This window comes from Pseudophryne corroboree, chromosome 1, assembly GCF_028390025.1.
Source record: "Pseudophryne corroboree isolate aPseCor3 chromosome 1, aPseCor3.hap2, whole genome shotgun sequence".
In the NCBI taxonomy this organism is placed as follows: Eukaryota; Metazoa; Chordata; class Amphibia; order Anura; family Myobatrachidae; genus Pseudophryne; species Pseudophryne corroboree.
Genome location: NC_086444.1, coordinates 437871744 through 437885287, shown reverse-complemented (window position 1 = coordinate 437885287; position 13544 = coordinate 437871744). Strand labels below are relative to the sequence as shown.

The 13544-nt window shown below is 47.6% G+C and overlaps 1 protein-coding gene and 1 non-coding gene across 2 annotated transcripts in view; both read left to right on the top strand.

Moving 5' to 3' along the window:
• Window positions 1-8652: 8652 nt before the first annotated feature.
• Window positions 8653-13544, top strand: part of SUPT16H (SPT16 homolog, facilitates chromatin remodeling subunit) — a 162799-nt gene continuing 157907 nt past the window's right edge. The window contains exons 1-4 of the mRNA XM_063913510.1: window positions 8653-8993; window positions 9629-9721; window positions 9993-10163; window positions 11515-11670. Coding sequence (XP_063769580.1) covers window positions 8928-8993; window positions 9629-9721; window positions 9993-10163; window positions 11515-11670 — 486 coding nt within the window. The 5' untranslated portion in view covers window positions 8653-8927. The remainder of the gene's footprint in view (window positions 8994-9628; window positions 9722-9992; window positions 10164-11514; window positions 11671-13544) is intronic.
• Window positions 9408-9504, top strand: LOC134932726 (small nucleolar RNA U6-53/MBII-28). Its single transcript, XR_010179464.1, has one exon. It is a non-coding gene; the product is annotated as a small nucleolar RNA U6-53/MBII-28 (small nucleolar RNA).

The window sequence follows — 13544 nt, the reverse complement described above, 5'->3', positions numbered from 1 at the left end:
GCGCCCCCCCCCCCAGCGCCCTGCACCCATCAGTGACTGGAGTGTGTGGTGTGCTAAGGGAGCAATGGCGCACAGCTGCAGTGCTGTGCGCTACCTTAATGAAGACCGGAGTCTTCAGCCGCCGATTTTCAACTTCTCTTCGTTCTTCTGGCTCTGCAAGGGGGACGGCAGCGCGGCTCCGGGACCGGACGACCGAGGACTGGGCCTGTGTTCGATCCCTCTGGAGCTAATGGTGTCCAGTAGCCTTAGAAGCCCAAGCTAGCTGCAAGCAGGTAGGTTCGCTTCTGTCCCCTCAGTCCCACGTAGCAGTGAGTCTGTTGCCAGCAGATCTCACTGAAAATAAAAAACCTAACAAATACTTTCTTTTCTAGGAAGCTCAGGAGAGCTCCTAGGGTGCATCCAGCTCTGGCCGGGCACAGATACTAACTGAGGTCTGGAGGAGGGGCATAGAGGGAGGAGCCAGTGCACACCAGATATAGTACCTAATCTTTCTTTTAAGAGTGCCCAGTCTCCTGCGGAGCCCGTCTATACCCCATGGTCCTTACGGAGTACCCAGCATCCACTAGGACGTCAGAGAAATATATTTTTTTTTTAATGATATATTTAGCTTTTATTTTGCTTAAACTGGTTCAGAGCATCCCTAGATTGACAGAGCAGGCCCTTGACAGATGGACACAGCACCCCCTTATGTACAACAAAGCATGGACTACTTACTGTGTCACAATACGTGTATGATTAATTATACACTGCGGTCTGACCAGCAGTGTCACAGTAAAATAATAGTATAGTACACTGGGATTTAGCACCGGGAGGCAATCACGAGACTACCTGACAGGGAACCCAGTGGTCACAATGCCACCGCCGGAATCCCGACAGCTGGTGAAATAATGCCACTGGAATACCGGCGCCACAGGCTTTTATGCTTCTGTGGGTGTCCACCGTTCCTGCAGTGTGGCGAGCGCCCCGGTGCCGACATACTGGGGGCACTGATCTCACGTCGGGATCATGACAGCTGGGATCCAGGCCGCCGGTAATATGTATGTAGTCCTTACCACCAAAAAAAAACTAAAAATGTAAGAACTTACCGTTGTTAAAACTCTTTCTGCAAGGTATACTGGGCTCCACAAGGATGGACAATGGGGTGTAGAGTAGGATCTTGATCCGAGGCACCAACAGGCTCAAAGCTTTGACTGTTCCCAAAATGCACAGCGCCGCCTCCTCTATAACCCCGCCTCCCTGCACAGGAGCTCAGTTTTTAGTTAACCAGCCCAATGCAGTAACAGGAAAAGAGACGACAATGGTTAGTAACCACATACACCACACTCTCACGACAGGAGAAGTGTCAGCGGCTAATGCCATACCAACCCAAAGAAGCTAAGTGCGTCAGGGTGGGCGCCTTGTGGAGCCCAGTGTACCTCGCAGAAAGAGTTTTAACAATGGTAAGTTCTTACCATAAAACTCGTTTTCTGCTGCGGGGTACACTGGGCTCCACAAGGATGGACAATGGGGATGTCCTAAAGCAGTTCCTTATGGGAGGGGACGCACTGTAGCGGGCACAAGAAGCATCCTGGGAAGCGGCAGTATCGAAGGCATAAAACCTTATGAACGTGTTAACGGAGGACCACGTAGCCGCCTTGCACAACTGGTCAAGGGTCGCACCACGTTGGGCCACCCAAGAAGGTCCAAAAGAGCGAGTAGAATGGGCCGTAATGTGAGCAGGAGCTGACAGACCAGCCTTCACATAAGCATGTGCAATCACCATTCTAATCCACCTGACCAGGGTCTGCTTGTGATCAGGCCAGCCATGTTTGTGAAATCCAAACAAAACAAAGAGAGAATCAGATTTTCGAATAGAAGCAGTTCTCTTCACATAGATACGGAGAGCCCGTACCACATCCAAAGACCGCTCTTTGGAAGACAAGTCAGGAGAGACAAAGGCCGGAACCACAATCTCCTGATTAAGGTGGAACGAGGAAACCACCTTCGGTAAATAACCGGGACGAGTCCGCAGTACCGTCTGGTCACAGTGAAAAATCAGATATGGGGAACTACAGGAAAGGGCACCCAAATCCGACACTCTTCTAGCAGAGGCAATAGCCAGCAAGAACACCACCTTAAGGGAAAGCCACTTAAGATCAGCTGAACCAAGGGGTTCAAACAGAGGCTCCTGCAACGCCTCCAAAACCACCGACAAGTCCCAAGGAGCTACAGGCGGGACATAGGGAGGTTGGATATGCAACACACCCTGAGTGAAAGTATGAACATCAGGTAAAGTCGCAATTTTTCTCTGAAACCACACCGACAGGGCAGAAATATGAACCTTGAGGGAGGCCAGACGCAGGCCTAAATCCAGGCCCTGCTGCAGAAAAGCCATAAGTTTGGCTGTACTAAACTTGGAAGCGTCATAATTGTTAGATGCGTACCAAACAAACTAGGAATGACAGACCCTATGGTAAATCCGGGCAGAAGCCGGTTTCCGGGCCCGCAACATAGTTTTAATGACCTCCTCAGAAAAACCCTTAGCCCTCAAGACGGAAGTTTCAAGAGCCACGCCGTCAAAGACAGCCGGGCTAGTGGTAGACACAGGGGCCCTGAACGAGGAGGTCTGGGCATTGTGGAAGTAGAATTACACGCTCTGACGATAGGCCCTGCAGGTCTGAGAACCAGTGCCGTCTGGGCCACGCTGGAGCTATGAGAAGCAGAATTCCTTTTTCTTGCTTGAACTTCCAAATTACCCTGGGCAGGAGTGACATCGGAGGGAACACGTATGGAAGCCGAAACCTCCACGGCACCGCCAGCGCATCCACGAATGCTGCTTGACGATCCCTTGTCCTTGCTCTGAAGACCGGAACCTTGTGATTGTGTCGAGACGCCATCAGATCTACGTCTGGAAGACCCCACTTTTCCACTAGGAGTTGAAACACTTCTGGATGGAGGCCCCACTCGCCGGCATGCACGTCCTGACGACTGAGAAAGTCCGCTTCCCAATTCAGGACTCCCGGAATGAAGATTGCCAATATGGCCGGTAGATGGCGTTCCGCCCAATGTAGAATCCGTGAGACTTCCTTCATTGCCAAACGGCTTCGAGTGCCGCCTTGATGATTTATGTAAGCCACTGTGGTGGCGTTGTCTGACTGCACTTGAACAGGACGGTTGTGAATTAAATGCTGGGCTAGGTTCAATGCATTGAAGACCGCCCGCAATTCCAGAATGTTGATTGAGAGGAGGGACTCCTCCTTGGTCCACCGACCCTGAAGGGAGTGTTGCTCCAGCACCGCGCCCCAACCTCTTAGACTGGCATCTGTCGTCAACAGGACCCAGTTGGATATCCAGAAGGGACGGCCCCTGCACAATTGTTGGTCCTGGAGCCACCAGAGCAGCAACAGACGGACCTCCGGAGTCAATGAGATCATTTGAGACCTGATCCGGTGAGGCAGGCCGTCCCACTTGACTAGAATTAGCCTCTGGAGGGGGCGAGAATGGAATTGAGCATACTCCACCATGTCGAATGCTGATACCATGAGGCCCAGCACCTGCATCGCCGAATGTATCGACACTTGCAGACGAGAAAGGAAGCAACGAATCCTGTCCTGAAGCTTCAGGACTTTCTCCTGACACAAGAACAACCTCTGGGTGTGAGTGTCCAATAGCGCTCCCATATGCACCATGCTCTGAGCAGGGATCGGGGAGGATTTCTTCCAGTTGATGAGGCGTTTCCCAATTCTTAGACAGCTCTGGTGCGAGGGGATAGCGAGCCAGCATCTTCTTTTGAGGCACAAACTTTGTACCCGGGTTTTCCCAGGGTTCCTGACGTATATCCACTAGGTGATCAGAGTGAGGTAAAACTTGTTTAACCACCTTCTGACGCTTGAACCTATCTGGTTTCTTAGGAGGGACGGATGGCTCGGGATCATCCAGAATCTGTAGAATTAACTTAATAGCCTCCAAAAGATCAGGAACATCCACATGTGAACTACCCTCCCCATCAGCAGTATCTGAGTCAGAACCTGTGGGGTCAGTGTAAGTGCCGTCTTTATCAGACGAGGTGTCAGTGACAGCAGTGGATTGTGAGGAGACAAGCGCTCGCTTAGAGGACCCCTTGGACTTAGGCGAGCGATGGTCAGACTTTTTTGTAGTCAGGGACTGGTTCAACTTCTTCAATTGAGCAGATAAATTGTCCGCCCACGGCGGGTTAGCTGCAGGGACCACATACGGTTGTACTGGCATTGGGGTTCCCATAGGGGGTGTTAGTTTATTAACTAGCGTATGCAGAAGCATGGAAAAAGCGGCCCATGGTGGGTCATTATGTACCTCCGTTGCCACAGTCCCACTGGGGGCAAGGAGCCCCCAGAATCAGAGCCCACAGCTGCTATATTCTCCTCATAGGGATCTGTGGCTTCAGCAACACCGGCAGTGTGTTCAGCCCCAGAACCGTTACCCTCAGAAGCAGACATGATATAACTTGCAGTATCAGGTAACACGGTACAATTGGCAGCAGCACAATACCTCTAACCCAAACCCCTGCGCAGTGTAGTCAGCACTAGCAGAGATAAAGGAGAGATATGGTGACTAAATCACAGAGAAAAATACGTATTAAAGTATATCTTTGTGAAAATCCTATATCAATATAAAACCTGACGCACCAAGCCCCCTCAGGTTATAGAATATAGGGATAGCAAGTTGAGTGAAAGACACGAAATGGACACCACTCAGCTATCTAATGCACACACAGATAGTCACAGTTTGTACAATGCAGAGGTTATTACTAACAATAATACTGCACTGGACTAGCTTATATATATAGCTATATAGTCAATAGATGTAACACTGCACAGTAAGAAATGGATGTATATCACAAGGTAATTGTACTAGAAAACCCTGACTAAATGCACTCTTTCTTAACTATCACTGTCTAAAAAGGGCAGGTAGAATACTTAAGTGTCATGTAAAGTCACAGCACTGACAACCAGGCAGAGAGACAGATATGCAGCTCCAGGGCGGGAACATTTACGGGAAATGGCGCCCTGGGGCTGGGGGAGGGGCTTCAGGTCTAAGCCTTATCCCCCTGCTGGCAAAACCACCGGGTACTGTGGGCTACTGAAAATGGTTTAGAGAGAAAACCTGACCTGCACCCATGCCCTGGTGATCTAGTGGGATCGCCTGAACTGCCACAGTGTCCACCGCCAGCGCACGCGGCCCGCCGGCCACTGACTTCGCCGGATCGCGATAAAGACCGGGTCCCGCAAGCGGGACCCACTCACCACCTCCCGAAGCGCGGCCACATGATCCCGGAGAACCCCCGTCGTGTGTGCCTGACGTGAAGAAAACCGGAGCCTCCTGCTGTAGTTACCCGGCAACCAGGGCTCGGGAGTGTACAGCGCCGCTGGGGAGAGCTGGAGCTGCAGCAGTGAATGTCTTCTAACATTTACCACCGCTGCTGCCCTTGAAGTATTCACTTTTTTTCTTCAAAAAAAGCTCTTCTTAGGGCTGCCTGGAGAAGCCCCTCTGTTATGTGCCTGCTTACTGCAGCACCAACTACAAAACTGAGCTCCTGTGCAGGGAGGCGGGGTTATAGAGGAGGCAGCGCTGTGCATTCTGGGAACAGTCAAAGCTTTGAGCCTGTTGGTGCCTCGGATCAAGAGCCTACTCTACACCCCATTGTCCATCCTTGTGGAGCCCAGTGTACCCCGCAGCAGAAATTAAATTATATATTTAGCTTTTATTTTGTTTAAACTGGTGCAAAGCACCCCTAGATTGGCAGAGCAGCTCCTTGACAGATGGAGATAGCACCCCTTTATGTACAACAAAACACGGACCATCTACAGTGTCACAATACGTGTATGATTAATTATACACTGCAGTCTGACCGGCAGTGTCACAGAAAAATAACAGAATAGTACACTGGGGTTTAGCAGCCAAAAAATAAATAAAATATATATATTTTTTTTTTTAATGATATCTTATTTAGCTATAACTGGAGCAGAGCACCTCTAGATTGGCAGAGGACCGCGCATCAGCATCGCAAGTGCATACACACAGTGCGATATGCACTATGTTTCCGTGCGATATGGACTATATAGTCCATATCGCATGGAAAATCGCACCTTGTGTATGCAGCTTAAGTGCTGTAAGGATATCACCAGACTCTTTGTTAACAATACAATTTTTTTTATAAAGAGACTAATATCTACTATAGATATTGATTGTTTTACTGAAATATATACATTGCTCACTTAATAGAATATAAAAAATAAAGATGTCTTATATACTCCAGCATCTAATAATCACTTGCTCTGCTAAGCAGATCAGTAACTTCCCCCAACACATAGGTAAAAGCAAGAGGGGGGGGGGGGGGGGGGAAATGGGGGTTTCCGGTTGTCCAGAAGCCCCCTCTATTTGGCAAGTGGCTCAAATTCTGACAATAGCAATGGTACATGGTGAGATCCTTGCTATGTCCGATTTTGTCTATGCGATTTCCCTTGAACTCCCCCAGAGCCCAGATAGCACAGACAGGACAAATTTTGACTATCTGTGCTTGTGATTTTGTATATGTACAATTTTGATTAAGGGCCCCATACACTACAACGATATGTTTGAGGCTGAAGTCGAATGTAATTTCCCTTGAACTCCCCCGGGACCTTCCCGGGAGTGATTCCATACGATTTGGTACTTTTGTGCTATTTTTGCATAAGATATATCGCATGCGATTGATGAAGCCGCTATACATCGCATGCAATATATCGTACGGCATACAATTGTACCATGAGATATATCTGAAGGGCTGGATAGAGGGCTACAGGGGCTGGGAGTGTCCTGAGAATGCCAGTCAAACTTCCCTGTGATACATCGCATGCGATATATCACATGCACAAACAACACACTTTTTTCATCCGATTCCATCCAATTCCGATATATCATTAGTGCAGCACCAATGACCTAGGGCAGGCCTGGCCAACCTATGGCTCTCCAGCTGTTGTGAAACTACACATCCTAGCATGCTCTGCACCAGTTTTAGCATACCCTATTAGCAAAACCTTGCCAGGGCATGCTGGGACTTGTAGTTTCACAACAGCTGGAGAGCCACAGGTTGGCCAGGCCTGACCTAGGGGATCCTATCTGACACCCACGGGGACGCGCATCAGATTGGATACGATCTAAAACACATACGATTGTACACAATGTCATACAATATATCAGACGGATATATCGGAATTGTATGAAATTGTGTCAAATCGTCCGAGTGTATGGGGCCCTTAAGTGCCAATTTTGACTATACTTTGTACTAGATAGTACACTAGTCAAGATTGACTTGCCTGCACAGTCTATCTAGCCTTACGATACCGACCCTACGGAAGCGTGCATCAGGATCGAATCTGTATCGCAAGCTGCCTAACACCTTGAGATATGTCCTAACTTTTCATAAGACTTTGACTATATAGTCAAAATCTTACAGATTTATCTCACCGTGTGTACACACCTTAAGGGACAGAGCAGAGCTGCAGCTTCTTCTACCAAGTTTGCTGTGTGTGTGTTTCTGAGTCCTCAATCAGTGCACTGGAGAGTAGCTACCTGGAAGAAGAGATAGGAGCCTTACCATGATGTGGGAGAATGTGTGCTTAGAAAGTGCAATACTGGTTCTATTATGTTTGTATATTTATTTATTATGGTATGTTTTTAACCTTTCCCTAACCACTTAATCTTATTAATATTATTAAAATGTTTGGTACAGCTTATATCCTAGACCAGTGGTTCCCAAACTTTTTTTAAGTCACGGCACCCTTGAGCTTTTTTTGTCATGGCAACACTGGGCCAAAGGTTTCTTATTGAGAAATTTAGAAATAAATATTAAATTAAGCAGATTGTGTTTATATGTCATCCTTAGATTCACTTGTGTGGTGACGAGCAAGATTTGCTTCTGTTTTTCCACATAGTTTATGATTGGAAGCCACAAGCACTGATTTTGCCCATTACATTGACCAGAAATAATTTGAATTGATCCTGGACCACCAAACCAAGGCACCCCTGCAAGTGCCATGTGGCACCCAGGGTGCCATGGCACAAAGTTTGAGAATTACTGCCATAGCCCATCGATAGTGTTACATATAAATACTGTATGCCATACACTATCCAGTGTATAAAAAGACCAATGTGTACATGTACATCCAGGGTTGGTACTAGGCAATTCTACTGCTCGCCCAGAATCCTGGACTTACTCCATTGTTACGCAGTGGGAGATTATGGACTGCATTTGGAAACCTCAAGAAATACTGTGGTCACCATTGCAACACTGAGGGACACTATGTCCCATGGGAGGGATGGCGAGGTGCCAAAAAACAAAACTGTTCCATCAAAACCGGGACAGCCGGGAAGTAAGGTCAGTGTAAGGTGGAAACTCAACTTTAAATGTAAAGTAAATCTGGGTAGTAGAAAATAGAGGTAAAGAAGAAGTACTCCGCTCCAGGAGTAATGCTTATACACTTACATATGAAATATGTTTATTTAACATGTCAGCACAAATATGCTAAATAAACATATAATTTATAACACACGTAATTTAAGCGGTATGAGTGAAGCCATGTAAACATCTGAAGTCTCAGCTCATTATCTGTACGCATGGATATCATGGTGACTGTGCTGCATGCCTACATCCGGCTACAGGGGGCGCTGTGGTCTGTGCTCTCTCCGCCTTTCTCGGTCCCTTCTCTCCGCCCCCCGGTTTTTTCTCCCAGGTCGGCATTTCCCGCTCTCCGTGCTGTCGACCGTCCTTCTGGTGGCTCCAGCTCTCGTAGGCCATCGCTCAGGCCGCGGTGTTTCCAGGAAGGTCCCCCAGTTAGCTGTAGCGTGGTCGGGCAGGTAGTGTAGGAGAGGCACGCGGGAAGCCCGGCCTGCTCCGGGAGGGAGCAGAGGAGCCCCGGCCCGGGTACAGGATGGCGGTGAGCCTGGATAAGGAGGCCTATTACCGGCGGATCAAACGTCTGTACAGCAACTGGAAGGTGATGAGTGGCTGACCTATATATGTGCATGTGTATATATACATAGGCGCGCGTGTTGCTGCCTCCTCCTCGCCTCAGTCTCAGAGCATGCTGCTTCCAGTGTCTCCCTCGCTGCAGATCACTGTCTCGTATGCTGTGTAGTGTTATACGTAATTGCACTTGTACCAGCATTGTATTTTATGTGCCAAGATGCCTATATAATATAAATATGCCACATTTCTGATGCTCCCCGGCCATAGGCAGACAAGCAGTGTGTAGTGTGGCTGGAAGTGAACATGCCAACAAAATTGCACTTGTATCTTTTTACATTTTTACTATTCCCTAAAATCTTATGTAATGTTGATAATGTGTTATTCATGTTCTAGTTTCTTCATGTCATTGATTTGAGGAAGGTGGTGGTGTGATTTCTGGCATTGCCTGTGATGATTTGCCATGCTAATACTGATGCACTAGCCGGAGCGTGTGCTCGCTGTGCTGGTAGTGTCTGAGTGTACCCAGCTTACTGAGGCTGCCACCGATGACCCCACTTTCCCAGCATCATCTCACTTCTATTACTGCTATCTTACTGCTGTGGTCAGTCACTGTGTTTGGGAATGGCTCTAACGCTGATGGCTTGTATTTATTTGTTCCAGCAGAAAGGTGAAGATGATTTCTCCAACGTGGACGCTATTGTGGTGTCGGTGGGAGTGGATGAGGAGATTGTGTATGCCAAGTCCACCGCCCTGCAGGTAAGTCTGATCATTGAGTAGTGGCAGAATGTGATTAAAGCTTCATTGTGGTACTTAATGGCTATTCATATTTGTAATGAAGTGTAGACTGCTTTCACCTATAAAATATATGTAGTTATTAAGTACAAGATAGTCAAATTTGTTACATAAATTGTATTTATCGCTGCATTTTTATTTTTGTGTGCTGTATGTGGTCAGGTGTAGTTTGCCTAGAATTCTGTAATATCATGTATGACTTTGTTCCTGCATTTTTTGTTTATTTATTGTTTAGACATGGCTCTTTGGGTATGAGTTAACGGACACAATAATGGTATTCTGCGAGGACAAAATATTCTTCATGGCCAGCAAGAAAAAAGTGGAGTTTCTAAAGCAGATTGCAAATACAAAAGGCAATGAGAATGCTAATGGCACCCCAGCAATCACACTGCTCATCCGGGAGAAGGTAAATCTCTCTTCCTACTGATAGATTTTCACCTGTATATATCAGGGACATAGGGGTCTATTTACTAAGCATTGGAGAGAGATAGGGAATCTGCTTCTAACTGCCATGTCACAGGCTGTGTTTGAAAAATGACAGGAGCTGATTGGTTGGTACTTTCTCTCTCCAAGACTAAAGGTGAGTCGACACAGTGCGATGTGTATAGCACCCGACATTGACTGTGCAATGTGGCTGGAGCCCGGCACCACCGATATAGTCAATGTTGGGTTTCCTGCTCAGTCTATTTTTTCTTGCGATGTCGATCCTGAGGGACCGTGCATTGGCCTCGCAAGCTGTATACACACGGTGCGATATGCACTATATTTTCCTGCTATATGGACTAGATAGTCCATATCGCAAGGAAAACCGCACCGTGTGTATGCACCTTTAGTAAATAGACCCCCAGTAATCAAGGAGGGCTAAAAAGTTGTGTATGGCAGTCTTGAAGATCATTCATTGGAGACGGTGCCAGCTGCTTTGTATTGGCAGCCTAAGGATCTGATTCAGAGATGGGCACAGATTGCTGCATACACAGCAAGATAGTACATCTACTCATACGCTACGGGCCGCAATTACATTGTGGATGCATCAAATTAAGGTCATACATTTTTTCAAATGGAGCTGCTACGTGTCACTTCACGCAGCTGCCCCGCCTGTAAAACGCAACGTTGATGCCTCCCCTGACAACCACGGCTGTTAATCACTGTGCGGACCGCAAGGTGTAGTCGCGCACTGCGGCAGGTGTGCAGACCACCCGAATGCCTCCGCTGCGTACAGACGCGCGGCTGCGTTAGGGTCTGAATGATTTTTCTGATGTTTCTGCCTGCTTTCTCATTATTATTGTAAGAGGCACTAGCAGCAGACATTGGCAATCAATAAAATTCTTCAAGCACATGACTTCTTAATGGTGTCTGCAGTCTGTGGGGGAAATTCAACTATTTAGATTCCCAAACAATGGTCATGATTCAATTGATGTTTGGGTGCCCATGTATATCACGCATGTCGCGGCCAAACAGACAGGGTTTACCCGCAAAAAACGTCTAAACCTGTCTAAAGTCCTGCTTTGGGCGTCCAAATTCCCGTTGTCTTCTTTGGATGTTAGCCACCACTATGGGGTGTGAGTTAACTTTGTACATTGCCCACCAGAATAAGGAAGGTGGTGAGGATTCTTCTTTCTAAATTAGCCATGATATTGGGGGTTTGCTCCTTTGTATATATTGCTACCAGAATGGGGCTAACCGTTTTGTTTGCTGAATCTAATAAGCCGCTTCTCTTTATGCTTTGTTTTAATTCTGTTTGTCCCTTCTGTCTTTAGCAAAATGAGAGCAACAAGGCAAACTTTGACAAGATGTTAGAGGCCATTCGAGGCAGCAAGAAGGGAAAACGCATTGGTGTATTTAGCAAAGACAAATTCCCTGGGGATTTTATGAAAAGCTGGTATGACTGCTTGAATAAAGAGGATTATGAGAAGGTGAGAGACTAACCCCCCAAAAAAGACATCTAGTTTACTGTTAGAACTTTAAAATAATTTTGTGTCTCCCTTACACTTTGTTTATATATAGATGAAAATGTTTAATACAGAAACGCTGGTGATAACTGCAGATATTTCGACTTTTAGTGAGAGGTGGCAGAAGAGAAAATTGCAAAAGAGGAAAAGGAAAAAAATGTATCTTAACCACTTGCCTGGCATGGTCGCATCAGATGCGACCATGCCTGCAAGTGCTCTATCTGACCTAGTCGCACAGGATGCAACCAGTCAGTGTTAGCAGCGGCAGGGAAGAGAAACTTCCTTCCTTCCGCTGCTGCTGTCAGAGGGAGTGGAAGGGCCCTCTGCCTCCCTGCACTCTCCCCGTGTCTGCCGTGCTGCCGATCACTGCTGATCGTTCAGCACTGCAGCCCCCCCTCCAGCGGCTGCAGACAATGGCAACTGCTGGGGAGAGTAAATGAACCTTCCCAAGCCACCCCCAGTCCCCCCCCTTTATACCTGCAGGCTGTCCCGGCTTTCATTTTGAAAGCCGGGATAGCCTGCAGGTATAAAGGGGGGGTCGCAATGTTCCCGATCTGTTTTTTTTTTGGGGGGGAAGATCCCAATTTTTTTTTTTTTCTTTCTTTCTTTCTAAAATTATTTTGGATAGGTTTAAAGTCATGTTCTTAACCTAATTCACTCATAAAAAACCCTGACAAATTCGGAGTAGTTTTCGGCGAAATAAATCCTCAGTTAAGTGGTTAAGTTATGTTATCTGTAAATGTTGTTCCAACCTGTCCCTGGGGAGTGAGGTGTAATGAGTGACCAGCTGCCTGCTGTTCAATAATTTTATATTAAAATTACTACAATAGTAAGTTTGAATTTCTGTGGATGTGGTCAGAACACAGACAGCGGGATCCCTATGGTCAGAATCCAGACACGTCCTGGAAGTAAGTAGTCTGGTTAACTTGCGATGGTGGGGACAGTTAGGGTTAGGCTGCCTAGATGGGTGGTGAGGCTTACAGTTAGGGTGGGGTAGAATTAGGGGGAGTATGGTAAAGATACATGCCGGAATGTCTTGATCCCACTGTCAGTATTTCTTAAGGTGGGTACACACTGATAGATATATCTGCAGATCAATTGATCGGCAGATATATCTATGGACGGATCGGGCAGTGTGTTGAGCATACACACTGCCCGATCCGTCGGGGACTGACGTCATGAACTGGGTGGGTGTGTACACACGCCCACCCAGTTCAGCTGTCAATCACTGCCGGCTGCCGCAACATGTGTACGGGCGGCCGACCGCCCGTGCACACACAGCGACGCGCCAATATATCGGTAGATATGTTGGCTGTGCTGCAGGGCTGACGCGATATGTCTGTGAACGACGGAGTTCACAGACATATCGCCCGTACACACTGGCCGACGGACCCGCAATATATCGGCCAGTGTTTACCCAACCGGAATTTCTCTATCGTCCTAGTGGATGCTGGGGTTCCTGAAAGGACCATGGGGAATAGCGGCTCCGCAGGAGACAGGGCACAAAAGTAAAGCTTTCCGATCAGGTGGTGTGCACTGGCTCCTCCCCCTATGACCCTCCTCCAAGCCAGTTAGATTTTTGTGCCCGGCCGAGAAGGGTGCAATTCTAGGTGGCTCTCCTAAAGAGCTGCTTAGAGAAAGTTTAGCTTAGGTTTTTTACTTTACAGTGAGTCCTGCTGGCAACAGGATCACTGCAACGAGGGACAGAGGGGAGAAGAAGTGAACTCACCTGCGTGCAGGATGGATTGGCTTCTTGGCTACTGGACATCAGCTCCAGAGGGACGATCACAGGTACAGCCTGGATGGTCACCGGAGCCTTGCCGCCGGCCCCCTTGCAG